The sequence below is a fragment of the Corylus avellana genome, chromosome ca2 (assembly GCF_901000735.1).
Source record: "Corylus avellana chromosome ca2, CavTom2PMs-1.0".
In the NCBI taxonomy this organism is placed as follows: Eukaryota; Viridiplantae; Streptophyta; class Magnoliopsida; order Fagales; family Betulaceae; genus Corylus; species Corylus avellana.
In genome coordinates, this window is record NC_081542.1 from 4,213,651 (window position 1) to 4,235,779 (window position 22,129).

The window sequence follows — 22,129 nt, forward strand, 5'->3', positions numbered from 1 at the left end:
ACTGTAGATTTTTAGCCCGAAAACAACACTCGCTGAGTATAACCTGATGCCAATGACTTACGCTCCAAAAAGAGCTTTATAAACGGGAGAATTATGTGTGATTTCGATACTTGTAGTCAAAGTTATACCTAATTTACTGCACATGGTGCGATATTGCCCCAATTACACTTAATTCTGCTAATTCTTGCGCTCATATTCTTTGTCAAGATAATATTCTAGCAACATTAATTCAATATCTGATAACTCTGCATCGGCGGATTCTCCTACATCATTAACTTATTATTTTAAAAAATATATATTAAAGTGGCGGTGTGGCCACCCTCAATGGAAGAGAGGGATCTGTTGGAAAGAAATAACTTGTGATGGTCAACAGCAAAGTTATGAAAGTGGTAAGTTACAAGCATCTTATTTGAAAGATTTTTGGTGACGAAAATGTAATACAAACATTTTTGGTTTCTACCAACCTTCAAAACGCCTTTAAAAGAGTATTACATAAAGGAGATATATAGACAGAAGTACCTCCAAGTGTAGAAACAGCAAATGTTAAAAGAGTTTCTCATAGATAGTAAGACTTCATTTTTGCCCCCGAAAATTACCTTGAATGATCGACTTGTTTGGTTGATGATCTCGATATACGGCTCTTGCGAGCGAGGTGGTGTATCTGGAGTTTACCCTACAGTAATGGGTTACGAAGTGGTCTTGCCTTGAATGATTCAACGTCATTAAAAAATAAAACAAGACCTCATTTCATTTTATACAAAGGGAAAGCAGAGAGAGAGAAGTAAATCCAAGTGTTGAAACAGAAAATTTAAAGTGTTTCTCATAGATAATAAGGCACTGATATAGAATTCTGTGAGATCGAGTTCTTCTTTTGGAATGATCTTCGAATAATAACAGAAAATATTAATCATCAAGAACAATCATAGACAAATGCTAACCGGTTGTCCTTGCCAACTATATTTTCCCTTCATTGCCTGCCAAGATCATGTACTTGTCTTTCCTTGTAAAATTGGTGCACTCAAATCCCAAGGCTTCAGCAATCATTGCCTGCAAATAATTGGCTACTTCAAACTTGGATTTTCCTCCAACCCCACATGTAAAACCTCTTGATAACTTCTCAAGAATGTTGATGCTGTAGTGGGTAGTTGGATTCATGAGCAGGAATACAGGGTCTAAGAATTTAAGACCACTAGCCGTTGTTCCATAGAACATACTGGTCTGAATATCCACGGCAATGGGAACTATCTCATCAGTTGTCTCTGCAAACAGAGGACTAAAACGAAGCAGATAAGGCTCCCTGCAAGTGGTTCCTTCTGGACAAACCACAAGGCTCCCTTGGCTCAGCTGCTCCTCCATCTTCTTTGAATCTTCCTCCTTGTTTCTTGTTAATCGAATTGTCTTGATTGGTGCGAACCTCTCGGTAATCGTGCTTACGCTGTATATGGCTGCAGAAACTGGTTTCATGAGAGCAATTGAAACATAGATTGGATCCAGCAGAGTTCTGTGGTTGCAGACATAAAGTATGCCCCTTGATTTTTCTTCATTAGAGGAGCTTGGCCTTGAGAGAGTTCCTCTCAACCCAATTAAGGCAAAGATTGGGACAGATATCTTATAAGGGAGGAGAATTGCAACAGTGGCTCTGATCATGAAAAGGAAAAAGCCTAATGGTGCCCACATTAACATGACTAAAAAGGCAAGTGGAGTTGGCCGAAAAGCCAATCTTCCATCATGGAAGATCAATGGCTTTGGATATTTCTCCCTTGGAAGGACTTGCCAATTCTTCTTCTCAGCCTCACTTACCAAGCAAATTACCTGCATGGTGCAACACAAATTACTGAAATGGTTGTTAGAAACACACACACATGCAAACACACACACACACAAATCTAAGGGGTTGGTTCGGATGGTAAGTCATTTGGCCCAATTGTCTCATGAAGTATCATATCTAAAGTTTGACCTCCCTAAACAATTTTTTAGGGTCATGTTCGCTGGTGAAAGCTTGAGCTTTACCCGACTTGTATGAAATGACGCTTTGCCTTTGCACAGTGTCATGAAATCTAGTCAGGGCGAACCAGTTATTAAAAAAAACACACACGCGAAGAGAGACAGAGAGGTGGGATTTCAACCTTGCAATGAGAAAAAAGTTGGTCTTCAAGAGGCATCTTATAGCAACCAATACCCACCACATTAGCACCACCTTTTTCTTCCCCAAAGATCTCGTTCAAAACGATCTTAGCTGGCTTCTTTTCCTCCATCAAACCCACAAAAAACCCATAAACTACCTTCAACTCTCTCCCCAAAACAGCCTCAACTCCCATGTATTCTCTCAGAAAATCATCCACCATTACACTAGGCAAATTAGTGACTCCTACTCTTCTCCCACATCTCATCACAAGATCAAAGCATTCATACCCAACATCCTCTAAGAAAAACTTCGGCAACACAGCTCTTCCAGCTCTAAAACTGTCCTTTCTAATCCCCACAAAACATACAAAAACCAGAATCTTCAGCCCCAGCTCTTCATCTACCAAACTAAACAATTTTACAAAAGGATACAAAAGAAACAGAATAAGAGCTCTTATGGGCCCTCCAGCTTCAAAGGCCACCAGCATGAAGTAAGGAAAGAGAGATGATGATTTCAAAAGTGCTCCCTCCACATGAAATAACAAAGGCTGGTTTTGAAGCTCCTCCCATCTATTGGCAAGATAAGAGTACTTCTGAAAATTCAAGTGGGATATGTGGACATTACTAAGCTTCCCCTGGAGATTGAGTTGGTTCCCTGTTCTTCTGAGCAAATGTTTGAACAGGAAGAAAAGAGCTTTCAGATTGAAAATTTCTCCAGCCATTTCCTGGTGCTTATCGTTTAACAACATTGATGAGCTTTTTATAGAGCCTTCATTTGTTAGTAAATAGTGAGAAAAATGTTCAACACTAGACAAAATAACATAGGTAACACCTACATTATGTGGTGTGATCTACATATTTTAACACATTTAACCATATATGTTATGTATACACTTGTGAGTAGTTAATATACATATGTGGACCTAAGCTCATTAGCTTAAATTTTTGAGCTAGAAGTGGTGTCCTAATATATATATTAATTTACTCTTGTTGACTCCCCTTGGTGTTTCTCTCCTCAACAATATGCATGTTAACATAATATTAATTAAATAATTAAATTTATCATTACTTATTCACTTAAACTTTTGAAATAAATAATTATTTAATATCATATCAAAGTTAAGGTTCTGAATTCAAACCTCTCATTTCTCCGTACGAGAAATGCTACACACACTTTTGAGTGCACACTCTCTCACTTAGCAGTGAAAATAATCATTAGATCTAAATCTAATAGTAATTTTTACTACTATGGCGCTTAACAATATGAGAATGAGAGCGTATGGTATTTTTCCATAGTAAATTGATCTTGACAAAGTCTCAATCGCAACTAAGACTCATGCTAAACATGTTTCCAATTCGAGTAGGGACATACGTGGGAGAGATGTCTTATCAAATTCACCTAATTGGCATGTTTATAGGCACCATATGTAGTGTAGGCATGGTTAGCTTGAAGTTCCACCTAACATGGGTGGTGGTTTCAGATCATTCCCTTAGGGTTTGGTAAGTAGTTTGTAGCTCCTGAAGTTGCTTTTTGGACCCTAAACTATGACACTTATCTTTTTTAACTACCACGCCATTATATGTTGCACTTGCCATTAGCATTTGGCGTTAAAATAACGGAAAATATTGTAAATGTGCTACACCTGAAATTTTTTGACTTGAACTTTCTAAGAAAAAAAAAAAAATCCTAAAAATAATTAAAAACAAATGGTGGCTGGTTTGGTCACCCCTTGTCTTGACTAGTTGGAGAGCGGCTAAACCACCCTCACAACCTCTCTGTGTGTTTTGTGGAGATGGTTTGGTCACCCCCTGTTGTGTTTAGAGATAGTTGAACTACCCCGCATTTGAGTTTCGAGGGTGGTGTATCACAAAGTGTTCAGCCATCCTTATTCTATTTCAAAGATAGCCAAACCACCACCAAACCCTGGGGCGGATCTACTCACAAGGACACCCCTGCTTTATTTTTATTTTAAAAAAATAAAAATAAAAAATCCTATATTTTTATTTCAAATATTGACCAGCCCATAGCCTAGCCCCTCCAAATTAGCACAGCCCATAGCCCAGCCCCTCCAAAGTCCTAACCTAAAAAAAAAAAAAAAAAAAAACCTCTCTCTCTTTTATTCACTTGCCGCTGTTGCCTACCCCAGTGCCCCCTACTCCTATTGTTTGGGTTTTCCCATGATCACATCAAGATATTAACAAGAAGGAAAACTTTAAGTCTTTTAAATTTATGGTTTTGCATACATCTCATTCTAAATTTTTTGTTCATCAACTACCGAACGAGCATTCTTAGCTTTGTAGATTGTTAAACAAGACTTCGTAACAAAATGGAGAATGAGTTTCTTGCAGATAATTTACTTGTCTATATTGAAAGAGTAATTTTCGAAAGCTTTAATTCAGATTTGATATTTGATGATTTTATTTCTCTAAGATCACGTTGAATGCAATTTTAGACATTTTGTATTTTTCTTTATTTTTGTACTAGTGCCTACATGTTAACTGATATATCAATTTGACATATATTTATGAAGTCTCATAAATATGCTTTTTGTGATACACATATTGTGTTATAATTTATATTTTTAACTGTATTTACCATATTATAATAAAAATATAATATATAAAGAGAACAAAAAAAATTATCACTATATTTTATTATTTTATTTACACCCTTACTGCAAGAATAAATTCTTGATTCCACCACTGACCCAACCGATAAGGGGGTGGCTGAACCACCCTCATGGCCTCATGGTTGAATGGTGGTTTGACCATCCGTATATATAGTTTTTTTTTTTTTATTCGCATTTTATGAAGTTAGGTTGAAATAAAAAATAAAAAATACATGTGTACGTGAAATTTTTTTCATTCACTTTAATGCCAAATGCTAACTGAGGGATTATAAATGTCACATCTCAAAATTTGGTGGAAAGAGTTAGGTTTATGCAATTACTAATTAGATGTAACCAACTATTAAGACTAGGCAATTTCCTAATATATTTATTTAATAATTACATGTTCTGGATGGAAAAGGGTCACCGAAATCTCGTTGTGAAGGGGATTGGGTATCCCACATTAAGTTCCAATTACAATAAATAAATAATTATTCTATGGTCTTCAAATTAAGCTCGATGTTAGGTTTCAATATTTATCTTTTTCTTTTTTCTTTTTTTTTTCTTTTTTTTTGTCTTTATGTGAATGAGAATTGCTAAAGAGTCAAATAAATGAACCAAGAAAATTTTTCAAATTGACGTGGTAAGGATTTTTAAATTAAAAAAATGTAATTCTCTCTCCCTTGTTGCCACTCAAAGTCTGCTACGTCAATTTAGAAATTTTTTTTAAGTTTATTTGCTTGGCTCTTTAGCACTTCTCCATTTGAATTAGGTATCATTAATTATACATTCAGTCTTGCGTTAGATGTTCACAAAATGATCTCAAAAAAAGTAATATGAAATTCAAAAAAAAAAATATTCAGAATAAACATAATTATCATGAAGAAATTCATTACCAAAGATGGAATATAGAATAATAAATAAATAAATAAAATTTTAAAAATACTAAAATCCCAAAACTCTAATACATTAAAATATCACTTTCACGTAAAATTAAGATAATCTTTCTCAAAGACTATCCTCCATCTTTGGCTATGAAAAACAAAATACAAGTCAATCAATCAATAAAAGAAATCCTCTCCTTTTCCTAAAAAGAGTAATTGCTATGAGTAAAGATAAAGGGCACGCTGGTGTGCATGAACAGTTTATGCATGCCCAGCCAAAATTTATTTTTTTAATATTTTAATTATTAAAAAAAAATCTTCATGCGCGCGAGCGTGCCCTGAATCATTACTCAATTGCTATTGGCCCGACTAAGTTGATGGGTCAAGTCAACAAAATATTATTAGAAAAGCATATAATCAAAAAAACAAAACAAAAAATCTTTAAAATCGAGTACAAAAATTATAGCTTAACATAGAACATGTGCATCGTTGTTTTTAATTTTTTTTTTTTTAACTTTTAAATCTAAAAAATTTACATGAAATAAAATAAAATTGTTCATAACACTAATTGTTAAGAGAGATTATTCTTAAAGCAAAGCATATTGCTTAATGAAACTAGTTTCGTCTTCACCAACCTAACATTCAAAAATTAAAAATTAAAAATTAAAAAAAAAATGCGCATATATATATATATATATATATATATATATGAGAAATGCTACTTACACTTTCATACTCTCAAATGAATACATTTAAAATTATCATTAAGATTTTTTTTAAAAAAAATAATTGTATTTTAGGAGTGTGATTGCGGACTTCATCCCTAAAACCCCACATGCATCGCACATGGGTAATTTTTCGTCGAATAAGACAAAAATGACTAACGGGTGAACAAACTTGCCAACAGTTAAAACTTCGAGAATATTGGTCGATTGACACTTTTTAAAAAAGCTTGAAAACAAAATTGAAAAAAGGTACAACTTGGATTAAAGCCTATTTTCCCCCACATATTAAAGAAGCATAAAATGTCAATAACAGGTTTCAAATCTCAAACAAAGAACTATATAGTAAAAACACTTCTAAGCTTTAACCCTATGATAAATAAGGATCTGGATTTCTAATTTTGGCAATTAAGGATATTAATTTTGACCACGTGACAAATAGGTCATTTCCATACAGCACATGTGCTAATTATCATATTATTCGGTAAGACACTAAGACCGATGAAATCATGTTTCGTGTATCAAAAGCCATGTCATCATGCCACGATGTTCGATTTGAAAAACAAAAAAAAAAAACAAAACAAAACAAAAAGGGGGGAGGGGTTGCTTTTCCCCCATCCTTTCTTTTCTTTTCTCTATTTATTTATTTTTTTTATACATGATGACATGATTTGTTTGTACACGCGGTACAATTTCATTGGTCTTACTTGGAGGAGATGTTAGCTGACATTTTTTTTTTTTTTTTGGGGTTGAAAGGAAAACATATAGTCTCATTCATTGATAACATGAGCATAAAGCTCAAACACTGTAGAGCGAAGCTCTGAAGCAACTATAGCCGAAACTACAAGGTTACAAGCGTCAAAGATGACGTATTACAATCCAAAATCTAACAATCCACTAACCCATGACTAGACATCAGTTTAAATAATAAATCTATACCAAACAGACTCATACAAATGCATAGGTAGCTCTTATTCCTCGGCGAGAGCAGAGAACTCCCATGCCGAAACTCATTCTCTTTAACCCGAAAGCCAAGATAACGTTCACATCCACAACCTAAAGGTTTGAACCAAAGCTAATAACCCAAAGGTGGCAGATCGAGGGAGAGGGAGGACAGAGTCTTATTACAAACAACCAATAGAAAAATAAAAACGAACAAGGAAATAAAACAGGAAGGAAAAGAACAATTATAGGGAAAAAAAACGAAAATACAACCAAAGGAAGCCAACAATACAAGGAAATAAACAAAACAGAAAATAGCACACGCTTCGCGGATGACAGCAGCCGAAAGAAAAGCCGATCGCGCACTAGCCGAAAAACTGAAAACGGAAGGAGGCGTTGGAAGCTCGTTGCGGTGGAAATGCAGGAAAAGGCTCAGCAGTGAACAGTAGGCGGTAAAAAAGGCGCGGAGGAGATTGGCGGCACACTCAAAGGGAAAAGTTTGAGTGAATCCCCAAGAACAGCACCCACAAAGTACCAAACACAAGCAAAAACCACAACAACAGCAGCAAATACAGAAAGAACCAAAAAAAACAACACAGATAGAAAAACAATAAACCCAACTATTCAAAAGTGTGAAAAAATGACGAAAATGACTTATTGGTCCCATGGTCAACATTCATATCCTTAATTGTCAACTTTTCTAACCCTTAAATTCAAATAGATACAAACTCATAATATGTATGTAATATATGGACCAAGAGTTAGACACCGATTAATGAAGCACACTCAGTCCTTTTTTTGGCCAAATAAAAACACATATTAGTTAATTAGTTTACTAGCTGTAAAGTCTGAGCCAATCAACTTTATTAAGTAGATGTAGGATATCAAATATATAACACTTAAATAAATAAGGACAAAGATTTTAATCCCTTCTATTAAATTTATATCAATATTTAAAGCGTGTGGTTTTCACCTGCATTTTTTATAATGAATGTAAGAATCTCGTTCTTTTTTTTTATATATGGAGTCGCATGTTTTGTTAATTTGATTGAAATGCATGTGAAAGTTATATTCTTTAAAAAAGTTAAATAAGTTGGGAGAAAATTTTGTCCTTATTTATTTGCATTAAATAAATAAATGAGTGGATGAAGACTAATAACAAGAATGAAATTAGATGAGTACTAGACCCTTCTAAATTGATATATATATATATATATATATATGAAAGTGAAATGAGAATTATCTGAATATTTTAAGTTGACATGTCAAACTTTTTGTCCAAATTCCAAAAATAAAAAATTGTGGATGTAATCACATTCTCGATACTTCTTGTATATATTGCACATAAAATGTCAATTCTCGTAGGTGATATCAGTTTGGTGGATGTTGAGATCAAGTTTAATGACCATATATGGGTGTTCATATGGAAACCTGGATTTACATGGGAATGATAATGAAATCATCATATGAGGCAAAGTTTGGTGCACAATGTTAGGATATGGGATTCTCTATTAATTTTAGGTGGGTATTTTTCCTTTGACTGTTTATATTTATGTGTGATTGTAATGGAATCTTATAATTTGGTTACATTATTTGTATTCACTCAACCTATTACATTAATTACCTTATTTGTATCCGCTCCACCTACCATGTTTCCCCATAAAAAGTGGGTCATTTTAGAACAAAGACGCTAACATGGGGTGTTTTACGTCGTTTGTTAAAAAGGTCGTACAATTAGAGTTGTTTAAATGTAAACTGTCTTTTTGCCCAAGGCGTTGTACAACGTTGTAGGTACCTTTTTTTTTTTTTTTTTTCTTCTTCTTCTTCTTCTTCTTCTTCAAGACCCAACCTTTCTTGGACTCCCTAACTCTTCTACAAACACCACAAAAATTCGATGATCAAACCCCCAAAAAGCCGCCACCAAGATCAGGGCGGAACTAGGATTAGTTATTTTGGGGGACGACATGAACATGAGCGGTGATAATAATGAGGGGTTGAACTTTTGAGTCATTTGACCACCGAGAGTAGTTTAGCTTTATGGGACTGTGCTTATTATCAACACAACTCAGTTGTTTATATTTTTAGAAGGAGAAAAAAAACAAAACAAAAAAAACAAGTATGGAATTAAGTTGGATGATTTTCAATGACAAAAAAAAAAAAAAAAAATTCTGTTGGTAGGCAACAACGTATGTACTTATAGTCTTTAGAAGAAGGAAAAAAAAGGGCAAGGAATTAAATTAGATAAAATTAATTTACTAAACTCCGAAGGATATTCCATCTCAACCAAAACAAGCTAAACGAATTCAAATGTGAATCAACCATCAAATAAGGATAAATCTACTCCACGTATAGATGATGATCATATCATCTACATTCAAATGTAAATGTTTAAATTCAAGTTTGTAGTGTTATTTACATTTGTTTTATGTACAACACATACCTCACCTGTGTTGAAGGTAGGGAAGTCAAATTACAACACTCATTATATTTTGTTATTCTTTAGACTATAAATTAAGAAATGAAATTAATTCCTTAAAGAGAGCCCCTTGGGCCGGACCATCTACAAAAGGGGCATTTTGCAGCCTCCAATCCCCTTTTGACACATCATCATCTCAAAAAAATTGCAAAAAATTAAAGTGAGAAAAAAACACCAAATCAAATTGCGAAAAAGACCAAAAACCCCTTGCCTCCGGACCCAACCTTGGGTCTGGCGAGACCCACGCCGTGGGTCTCGCTAGACTGGCCAGACCCACGACGCCATGCAGACCCACAATGTGGGTCTCGCCGTGAACCGCCTCAAAACTACATGAAACCGTCATGACCTGCCTCAAAACCCGATTTTAATGCCTCAAAACCTGTTTCTAATGTCTCAAAACTTGTTTTTAAATTTAAAACTAAAACGTAGAGATGAAAAGTGAACCTTTTAAAGATTTTATCATCCTAAAGGCCGGAAAAAGTGGCTCCGGGGCCGAAGAAGATGACTCAACGGCCAAACCCACGAGTCTGGCCGTGACTCGCCCCACGGGTTTGGAGTGACCCGCCACCCAGCTCTTTTGAGTTCAAAATATTGTGTGTGTGGGTGTATGATATTTTTATGAATTTGTTTTGTGTTTGCTTAGGTGTTAGCTTGTGAGTGGAGGTTGTAAAAGTGGCCTTTTAAGGACCATCCTGATTCAAGGTTTTCTCTTCCTTAAATTTGAAGTAGTAAATTTTAAATTTTAAATTTTAAATTTTAAAATATAAAAATATTGCCTGCCTAACCTTATCATTCATTTAAATTTTTTAAGCCCTAATAAAAGGGGATGAAAAAAAAAAAAAATTGACGTTGAATGTGGATCCGCCCCTGCTACTAACCTACTTACTTAAACTTTAATCATTTTAATCTTGTCCTAAGGGGTAGCTCAATCAGATAGAGATTACGTCTCATGAAGCAGAGGTCATTAGTTCAAATTTCACTCCCCCTCTTGTGCAAACATGTAAAAAAAAAAAAAAAAAAATCATGCCAATCCTCGACTACGCAACATAATACAAACATAATATACATGAGTAATGCTACAAGAAGTTAGAGGGGCGGAAAAATAAAATGATATCCATGCTCACACATTATCTTTCATAAACTTTTCATGACATTTCATAAACTTTCATAACTATTCATGTCATAACATTTCATAACGTTTAATACTAAACGTGAGCATGTGCCTTTTTGTCTCTTACTATAATAATAATAAGAAGAAGAAGAAAATATCGTGCAACTTTATGATAAAATATTTCATGAAAATAGTAAATAAACCTAGAGCTCATATCACATTTTAAAAATAGTTTAGTTTCATGCCTTAGGAAAGTACCATTTTTTTTTTTGGTACAATTCATGTAATAAAACTTTTACTAGCTCCGAAAAGGGTTCACTTAATTACCCGTGTGCTTCATTCCTTTTTACACTTCCACTTGGGTACACTTTCAGATCCTACAATTATATCATGAAATTTCTCAATTTTTACAAAGGTTTCATTAAAACTCTAATTTATTTCCTTGTATCCCGCCCTAACCCTAGTTAGAAGCTATACATTGGGTGACTACTCTAAATCCTGTCGGGTTCTTTTATATTAGGTTTTTAGTGTTGGCAAATTCAATGTCAGAACATGTTTAGTTGTCAGTTTTAAGTGGATTACGTCGATACAAAAGTTGATCTAAGACATGATAAATCAAGTTTGTGTATAATGTTCAATTTAGACCTAGTTGGACTAAAATGACCATATCTTTTGATTTCGACAAATGATGAAGGCAAATTTAATGAAGTTGGAAATCTGACTTAAAATGCTACAACTTCGTATTTCTTGAACATTTTCTAGTTCTGATATTTACCATGTCAAATTTAATTGAAGGCATTTTAGAGCATGATTTTTCAACATACAAGAGACATTATTTCCGGATAACCAAAGGCCTATTTCTTCATGTGTTAAAGAGAAAATTTATGTTTTGAATTTTCAATTGCATTTCTCTTAAAGTCTATGCTTAAATAAATAAATAAATGAACAAAAAAACAAGTTAAGCATTGACGCTCAACTGTTACCCACTTTACCGCCGGTCCTAAACACTTAAATTATAAGAAAAGATAAATTTAATAATTTAACTAAATACTTTAATAACTCGTACCAATTAAGTATCTGTATTGGATTGAATTTCTCTTAGACATAGCAAGTTCTTTTTTATTTTTTATTTTTTTCCTTTTTCAAATGATTTCTCAGTAATAGTATGCAACATTGAACAATGGATGACACTTCATAAGGCAATATGATATGATATAATGTGTGCTGAATTTTGAATCAGATCCAAATTTTGATTAGCCTAATTATGAATTAAGCTACTAATACTTTTTTTTTCTTTTTCTTTTTTTTCTTCTTTTTGTCAACTGCTGCTTCAAGATTAACAGATATTTACAGAACCTTGCAAATGGTGGCCTCATGATGCTTGTGACAATGGTGGTTGTCTTGCTGGGCAGATACATGGGATCACTGTGATCATAGGTAGGATTCACATGGAAAAGACAAACAAGGTACGTGGTTAGTCCAACATCTCCAATTGTCTTCAAAATTGCTTGGTCATCACAACTTTTTATCTTTTACATTAATTGTTGTGAAATCTACTCATCTAAAAAAAGAGATCTTCAGATCATGATGCTGATGATGATGATGATGAATCCAAGATGCAACCCTTGAGTTGGAAGAACATCAACCCGATGAAATGACCCCTAGCGATGTGGAAAGCTCAACCACCTTGTGATCTTGAAACAACACGCCGAGAAGTACTTCTTGCTCGGTGGTGACTCGGGCATGTTGCTCAACTTTGAGGACGAGTCTGGCAAGTGTTGGCGCTTCCTCCATCGAAGGAGGCCAGGCAAAGTATGCATATGTACTTCATTTCAAAAATAGGTTAAATTAGGTCGTTTAAAAACGATGTTAAAAAATTCACGTCATTTCTAAACGACATAAAAATGATTTACATCATACAACAACAATGCTCGTCGTTTGATGGTAAAGGCTAGGACGATAATTAATTTTTTCTCCACCACGGGAATTGCTACCTATTTCAAAAGACGACAAAAAAAGGACAAGAACCATTTCTCGCCAGTTTTTTGTCCATTAATTAACGTCGTTTACTAAATGACGGCTATTGCTCTATATTTTTTTTTTTTTGGTAGTATATGTCATGTAACTTTCAATTAAAAATTTTACGTGTGAAAAGAACTTAAATTTTTAGAATAAATGGCAATTCAACAGAGAATTATAAACAAACATAAATGTTGGAGATACGATTATGTGTACGTGGCACTTATAGAGAAACAATGATCATTCTGAGCTTTTGGGTGTTGGCCTTTTAGGTGTGAAAATAACAATTCAACGGAGAATTATAAACAAACATAAATGTGGGAGATAAGATTATGTGTACGTGGCACTTATAGAAAAACAATGATCATTCTGAGCTTTTGGGTGTTGGCCTTTTAGGTGATATAGTCTACTCTGGATATGGTGGATGACACAGACAGACATTCATGCATGCATGCATCATGGGATCAAGAGCATCTCCAGAAGATATGCAGCTAATGATACATATCCATCCAATATTGCAACATTCAACTACCTCCACGAAGGGTCTCTGTCCATCTTCTTCGCCAACATATCCACAGCAAGGTGTGTACCTGACACACAATTATGGCTCATGAGGGACACCCCCAGAAGGAAAATGAGAGTCAAGAAGTTCATGCTGACAGTCCATGCTAACCAGAACTAACTGCAACTCCCATTATTGAAAATGTGGCTGACCACGCCTTTAAGTTTGAACTCATTTTGGATAGGTTGGATTCAGTTTCAGTTCATTCAATAATTGAGTCAAGCATGAAAACAAAGTTAGATTCAATTATTACACACACCAATAGAACAATTAGTAGACAGGAGGGGGCCGGGGCCGCTGTAGCCCTAGGTTTTTAATTTTTCTTTTATAAAGTTGAATCTCTATGTATTTTAGGCTTAAAAATTAGGTTTGATCCCTATTAAAAATAGGCTGGTTTGACCCATCATTCATACTTTGGTCCCTTCAGATGAGAAATCCTAGTTCCGTCCCTAATTACACATGGCATACTCATATAAACTTAATCGGTTTAGGCTTATGAGCATAGTTCGTATAAACTTAATTCGGCTTGTTAAGCTTTATGGCCCCGTTTAGTTTGCGGAATAAACTAGCTAATGCTAGTTATAGCTATTCTTTTGTTTGGTAACACATTATTCTTGATAATAGTTTATTCTCATGAGACTATTAATCTCATACACACAAGATTAGCTAAGCCATTAAAAAATGAGTAGCTTAGTTAATCCTTAAGGAATGAAATACATTTTCAAAAATACCCATATAATTTTTTTTTTTTAAAAAAAAATTTAACTTAAAACAAAATTAAAAAATAAAAAATATGAAATATGAAAAATAAAGTGGGTGGCTTGACCACCCATTGGGGTGGTCGGCCACCCACCCCCGGCCGCTTCTGTGGGTAACTGAGCACCCATTTTATTTCAGTTTTTTTTTATTATTATTATGAGTTTAAAAAAAAAAAAAAACATAATATGGGGTTTTTCATAATTTTGATTCAATTTCAATTTTTGCATATGTGTTATTACCAAACTAAGGAATAGAAATAACTATTTTATTTCACTCTTCTATTCCTAGTAGTAGCTATTCATTTTCCAATGAACTAGACATTCTGTGAACCAAACGAAACCTATATATATATATATATATATATATATATATTCCTTTTCCTTTTTAAGAAACCCTTCAGGCTTTCATTAATTCAATAAAAGAACATTACATTAAATAAAAACAAGTCAATCGTTCATCCACACTTTATCTAAACTTATGTCCTCAAGGGGTAGCTCAATTGGCTGGAGACTACGCCTTATGAAGCGGATGTTACTTGTTCAGTTGTTCGAATCCCTCATCCCCCTCTTATGTGGACATGTCAAAAAAAAAAAAAAAAAATCAAAGCTTAAATTATTACATATGATATGATCACTAGGGCTTCCATATTAACTAGTTAATAGTCACATAGTATATACTATAGTAACTACTATATATATGGTTAAATATAGTTATATATTATCGTATATAATATGTTTACTTATATTATAGTTATATATAATATACTAACAAATTAACTAGTTAGTTAGCCAAATTACCCGATATAAGTATTAAAGTATTTGATTGTCATAAAACCTTTATCATCAATGACCAAACGACACCGTTTCAAACTACAAACTATTTGGTATTCACTACATGTGCACAGGTCATAAACATTTTGGGCCTGGCAACCAATATAAATTTCTTTAGAGGACCATTAATTCAGAAATTGTGTGATATAAAGCTCTTAGATTTGTATAGCAAAATGTTCATGGGCCCAATCCAATTTCAAATTGGGCCTGTCAAAATCATGTTTACACAATTGAAAGGACACATGTCACACATTCTTCTTTTGAGAATGTTTATGACCAATCATTTCTGAATGGTTGATTTGTAATGCACAGGTCTAGTAATCTCAAAATTTTTTAAATAAAACAAATTTAGGCTCCGTTTACTTCGACGTAAAATGGTTTTTAGAAAATAATTTTAATATTTTACGATGTTTACTTCGATATAAAATAGTGGTCAACGGAAAATATTTTCCTTTAAACCAAAATTCTTCTTTAATTTTCGGAAAATAGTTTACGATTTTCAAAATCGTAAACCATTTTCCGACTATGAGCATCTCATTCTTAAATCGATGGACCTTGCCAAGACTCACCCAGAACTTCGCCGGGACTTGACCGGAACCCGCCCAGGACTCGCATTGGACCTGACCGGGACCCGCCCTGGACCTGCCCGGGACCTGACCGGGACCCCGGCTAGACCCGCCCGGGACCTAATCTGGACTTGACCGAGACCTGCCCGGGACTTGACTGGGACCCGCCCGGGACTTGCCCGCGACCTAACCAAGACTTGCCCGGGACCCAGTGAGGTCCCGAGCAAGTCCCAGGCAGGTCCCGGCGAGGTCCCGAGTAAGTCCTAGGCAGGTCCTGGTCAAGTCTCGGTGGGTCCCAGGCGGGTTCTGGTCAAGTCCCAACGAGTTCCCGAGCGGGTCTCGGTCAAGTCCAGGCAGGGTCCCAGGCAAGTCCCCGGCGAGTCCCCGTCAGGTCCAGGGCGGGTCCCGGGCAAGTCTCCGACAGGTCCCGGGTAGGTCCCGGACGGGTCTTGGGCGGGTCCTGGGCAGGTCCCGGGCGGCTCTCGGTCAAGTCCCAGGTAGGTCCCAGCAAGGTCCCGGACAAGCCCCGGTTAAGTTCCGGCGGGGTCCCGGGCAGGTCCCTGCTGAGTCTCGAACAAGTCCCGTGCAGGTCCTGGCGGGGACCTTATTGGAAAAAATATATATAAAAAAAGATATTAAAATATATATATATATATTTTCCGTGTACAAGGTAAACGCCGTAAAATGTTTTCGACGAAAATATTTTTAGGAACTTCTTGAAAATATTTTACAAAGGAAACTATTTTACGTCAAAGTAAACGGAGCCTTAATAGTTGATTTGTAAGATAAAATGCGTAAAATATTAGTATCAATCATTTCTTGTAGAAAATATACTAAAAAAATGCTATGAGTCAATATTTTCTATATATTTGGCACATCTTGTTTTACAAATTAATCATTAGATCTATAAATTTCTGTAGGCCCCACTTAAGTCAATGATGGACCCCACAATTATAATGGTTAATCTATAACTTAATATTTGACCCATATTTTTGTACAAATTCAATAGATGAATCAGTAAATTTGTAAGGTCTACTATTGACTTATATAAAGGGGTTAAATACCAAATACCCCCTGGGGTTTGGTAACTTTATTTTTACTCCCATGGGGTTTTATTTTTATCACAGGACTCCCCTGAGGTTTTGATAAAGGACCAAGTTAGTCCATCCGTTAGTTGACTGTTATGACTGACACATTGACCAATTAGATGTTGACACATGGCACCTATTTAATTTTTTAAAATTTTTTTTTAAAAAAAAAATTGGGCCACCCCCTTGGCCATTTGGGGGTGGCTTGCCAAGGGGTGGCTCAGCCACCCCTATCCGCCCAGATGGGGGTGGCCTGGCCAGGCCACCCCCATGGCCTCGGCCACCCCCAAATGGCCAAGGGAGTGGCTCGACTACCCCCAATTTTTTATTTTTTTTTTTAATTTAAAAAAAAAAATTAAATAGGTGGCACGTGTCAACATCTGATTGGTCCACGTGTCAGTTCTAACGGTCAACTAACGGATAGACTAACTTGATCCTTTATCAAAACCCCAGGGGGTCCTGTAATAAAAATGAAACCTCAAGAGAATAAAAATAAAGTTACCAAACCCCATGGAATATTTAGTATTTAACCCTATATAAAGTCTACATAAGTCTACCATTATCCTAAATCTAATAGTTAATTTATAAGATAAAGTTAGTTACGTACATGTTTGAAATTGTGTTTAAAAAATATAATTTTTAAATTAAAAAGTAATTTTTGACAAAAACTTTATTTTTAAACTTTTGTCAAAAATACGTTTTAGCCATTTATTAAACTTTTTAAACCCTTAAAAATATTTTTAATTTTTTATATTAAACGGTTTTTTTCTTTTAATAAAAAACAAATTTTTTAAATGTCAAACATACTTTTAAATCCCTCCAACGCATCCGCCCTAAATATGACAAAATAATAATAATAATAATAATATTAATACGTAACATTTCTCATTTTTAAATATAACTCAAATTTTTAATTGAAAAGCCCGTTGAAAGCAGTGAGGTCGGCCAGTCGGCCCATTGAAGTCCAGATGATTCCATCAGAAAAGACATTTAGTAGAGCTTTGTAGAATTGTGTTGAATAACCGACTATTCCGGCGTTCCCGAACTCTCTGCACTTTCCACCTCACCAAAGTCCTTTGACCTTCCATTTATTACCAATTTACCACCATTACATTTGAAAAATTACTTAAATAATTTGAAAAATTAAATTAAGATTAATGCAAAAGACCATCTTGACCATATTTTTATCCTTTTAAAATTATCAGACGAATCATCTAATTGGTCGAACTTTCCAGCTCAAGCTTAAATTACCATTTTCACATAGAAAAAGCATACAACTACAAAAATATTTATAAAAAAAAAAAAAATTCCGAAATGGCACAAAGACGCATTATTTTCGCCATATACTGACGAAAATACCTCTATAACACCATACACCGCTAAAACATTAAATTAAAAAGGCAAATGAAGGCAAAAATCGGAGAAGGATCCACGTGACCGCCTCACAGTCACGTGCTCATCTACCTCTAGGCTCGTCGCAGCTCCGATTGGAGCTTTGAGAGAGGGTTCGAGAAGGCTTCTTCTAGATAGTGCAGCCGCAGAAGAGGAAGAAGAAGCAGAGCATGGAGACCAAGGCCACGGACTCGAACGCCGAGATCAGCCCCCATACGACGTCGTCCACGATCCACGAGAAGCTCATGAGCAATCCCCGCGCCGCCCACCTCGGCGCCAGGTGCGACGAGACAAAGGTCGGCCACCTCGAAACCGACGACCGGCCGAGCGAGATCACACACTCTAGGTCTAACCACCGAAACGCTGACGTTGCCCACGACATCTTTCTCTCCTCTCTGGATCTTTTCTTTTCTTTTTTTAAATAAAAAATAAAAAAATTTATCTCTCTTTGATATTTTCCAGCATGTTGCAAAAGTTGGGGCTTTATATAGTGGTGGTGAAGTGGGGGAATGATAAGCTGCCTTGGCGGTGTAGTTTATAAGGTTTTACAGTGGGACCCACACGTGCGGTCCCAGTAATTAGACGGTTGAATAAGAGGATGGACAGGCTGGATACATTTCTGGTGGGGACTGTGTGTAGGGATATATATATATATATATATATATATATATGGTAATGAAAGGTTTGTTGAGTTCGGTGAGAGGATGAGAGTGACAGCCGCAGGATGATAGAGGTGCCGCCAACATGTACGGTTGTGATTGCGGAAAGGTTTCGGTGGTGTAAGACAGACGGGCATAATTTGAAATTTTAGCTGGGAGGGAAATTTTTGGATCCTAACAAAATTGAAAGTGAATTACTATTATTGTCTTGTTTTATAAATGGGGCATGGCATCATAGCAATTGCCAAATATGCATCACCAAATTCTGATAATTGTAAAATTAATCATTAAATTTGCAAATGTATTCTTAAGAAGTAGTTCAATCAGCTGGAGACCACGCCTCATAAAACGGAGGTCACTAGATTGAATCTCTGCTCCTCCCTCTTGGATAGACATGTAAAAAAAAAAAAAAAAAAAGGGGACATTCATCATTTTATGTTACACCATGAACAATTTTTTTTTTTTTTTTTAGCCCTACACTAAATATATATGTGATTTTTCCATTCATTTTTAATAAAATAAGTGAGAAATGTTACATATCACACAATTATTTCATAAATATCTTACAAAACTGACGAGGTTTAATAGTTATTGGATTAGCTCTTATTGAAGAAATAAGAAATCACATATCCACTGGCTACTAAACTTTATCAAGTCAGCTTTGTGAGGTATTTATGTATAATGTTTATATAGTATGTAGCATTTCTCATTTTAAACGCTTCATTACACAAAAAAGGTTTTTAGTGTTATAAAAAAAAAAAATTGTATTTTATTTTGTAAATATTAGTTTCTATGGGTTATGGAAATTAGTTTTTTGAAAATAAATGCAATGAAGCCCTCAGCTTCTTCGGGTTTGGACACTACATAAGTCAAACCTTTCACTTTCCAGCCTTTGAATTTCTTCTTCCCTCTCGTTTCCTTTTCTTTTTTTAATTTATTTATTGTATATGATACATATTTGTCAAATAATTATAGTTTCCCACCATATTTTTCTTTGAGTATTTCAAAATTCAAATTAGTATTGGTCTGCAATGTCAAGAAAATAAAATCATTAAAATATTAAGGCATTGTTATCCTTTTTTTCTCATGCCCCTCCCTCCTCACATCACCTTCCCTTTCCCCCTTTCTCCCCTTACACCTCAAACCTTGGCTTCCTGGCCTTGCCCTTTTTGAAATAGAACTAGAGAGAATGCTCCCTTTTGGATTCAAGCTCATGGGGTTCCTCTCCAGCTCATTAGAGAGCATTTCTGGAGGTTGATGATGATACATATAAGGAAGGTCTTGTTTGTAGCAAATTCTTGTGACTAGAGGTGGAGATAAACATCACTAAACTGCTCATTCCAAGTTTCTACCAAAGCTGATATGAACATTTAGTTTACTTTTGTTTTAACGCCTTATTCTCCTCATAATTATACGTTATTCAATTACCTAGATGAGTTAGTAAGTTACTATAGCACCCTCAAATTAGTTAACTGATAATTAACTTGAGTTGCCATTTCAACTGCCATATATAATACATATATCTCCACATGACTAGGCTCAACAACCTCAGTTCTCATGAATACCTCTAGTCTTCACCTCGGGAACTAATAGTTGCTAATCTATGAAAAGTAAAAGTGAAAAACCACATAAGTCTATGACATAGTAAGTAAATTGCCAATGAAATTTAGTCCATGCAGCGAGTTTGGTTTATGATGGCAGTAATCGTTAGAAAAATAATTGAGTGTATGAAGCATTTTTGAGAAATCGTCGACGTAAAATCATTGAGATTAAAAGTGAGGCTTGGACAAGTTATGCATAACAACATATATCACAATAATATTAAACTGGAAACAACACATTTGACATATAGTTTAAAGCATGTGCTTAAGAAATCATGTATCAGTTTAAAGACATGAAATCATGCTGATGAAATGCACAATATAATATCAATAAATTTATCACAATACATAAAACACCCACCATATGGCATATATGTGGTCTTATCCCCTTTACGATAGGGTTTGCGTGTCAAGTGGGACATGTAATACAATATCAATGCCAAAAAATGGTTCAGACTAAGAGCTTACTAAGCATGAGTCCAAATACCCTCTAGTCAAGAAAAACACACAAAATATACACCAAAATCCATATTAGGATAAGTATGGAAGGTTCCAATAGCAATAGGACGAAGTAGTACAAAAAATGAAATGAAAATTAAAGTTTTTTGCACAAGGATGATTGAATGAGAGCCAAGCTCGATGGACCGAGTTAGGGTACACTTGTCAAGATCAAATTTTGGCAAGGAAAATCAATGGCCCATATGAGACTTGATCGACCGAGGGAATAACTTGACCAAATTGAGCTTTGTGAAACAACTTTTTTTACCAATATTTGACTCGATTTGACTCGCATACATTGCGAGTGATGATGTCTCGGTTGACCTAGATATAATCTTAATCAATTGAGCACTTGTCAACGAGTAGGTGGTTAGGATGACATAACCCAGTTGATCAATCCTTAAGCTTGATCGACCAAGCTTTGTATGCACAGCCTATCATCCCAATTAAAAGGCTTGAAACATTAATAAATAAATAAATAAAAACTCGCCATTACATTTGCTTATCGAGCAACCACAATGTGACAGAGGCTAAAAGACAGTAAAATTGCCATAACGACTCTAACTCGCATTCCTTAACCTTTCAAACGCCTATTGGTTTGTCGCATATGCATTGTAAAATGCCATTATAATAAGTTGAAGGGGAGCAGTGGGGAACCGGTTGGAATTTCAGTGAAACAATTGTTGATATGGAAAGAGAAGCAATGAAGTAAATGGAAAGGAATGAGGATTGAATAAAATGAGGCCTTTATGTAGAGCCCGGATGCCGCTCGAAGGGATAATTCAAAATTTGAAAACTAAGACATCACTTTAGATATCGTCTCCATGTGCAAGAAGCCCGTCACTTGGACAGGTTGTGCGTTGTACAACTTGACATTATTGTCGAACCATGCAAATGGCCTCTTATTAAAAAATGACCAAATCAATACTCTTGAAAGATGAATCCCATCAATCAGTTGTACTCGAGAAGAGTACCCACCATTAAAATGCATTCAATATATTATAGGCCTTGTTTGGCAAATAACAACACTCACCCCGGCTCTGTTTGCGAACGGAACGGGCCAGCACTATAGCTGGAACGGTACTGTTCCAGCTACAGTGCTGGCACTGTGTAATCAGGATTTCAGACAAAAAAAAATACACACATTTCAAAAATAATCCTTATCTTATTCACTTGCCAACCAACCGATAATTACAATTGATTTTTTTTTTTTTAATATATATAAAAAAAAAGAACTGGAGAAATATTAAAAAAAAAAATTAAAAAAAAATAGGAGAATATCGGGGT

At 35.2% G+C, this 22,129-nt stretch overlaps 1 protein-coding gene across 1 annotated transcript; it reads right to left on the reverse strand.

Annotated features, from left to right (window-relative positions):
- Positions 1 to 794: 794 nt before the first annotated feature.
- LOC132172021 (probable glycerol-3-phosphate acyltransferase 2) lies at positions 795 to 2,846 on the reverse strand. Its single transcript, XM_059583442.1, has 2 exons — positions 2,127 to 2,846; positions 795 to 1,812 (listed from the first exon to the last, which is right to left on the reverse strand). The coding sequence occupies exons 1-2, from the start codon at positions 2,844 to 2,846 to the stop codon at positions 955 to 957; spliced, it is 1,578 nt and encodes a 525-aa protein (XP_059439425.1). The 3' UTR covers positions 795 to 954.
- Positions 2,847 to 22,129: the final 19,283 nt, after the last annotated feature.

Coding starts and splice junctions, on each gene's coding strand:
- LOC132172021 (XM_059583442.1), bottom strand. CDS start 2,846: ATGGCTGGAGAAATTTTCAATCTGAAAGCTCTTTTCTTCCTGTTCAAA. Junction 1,813..2,126: donor AACTTTTTTCTCATTGCAAG/GTTGAAATCCCA, acceptor TGCACCATGCAG/GTAATTTGCTTGGTAAGTGA.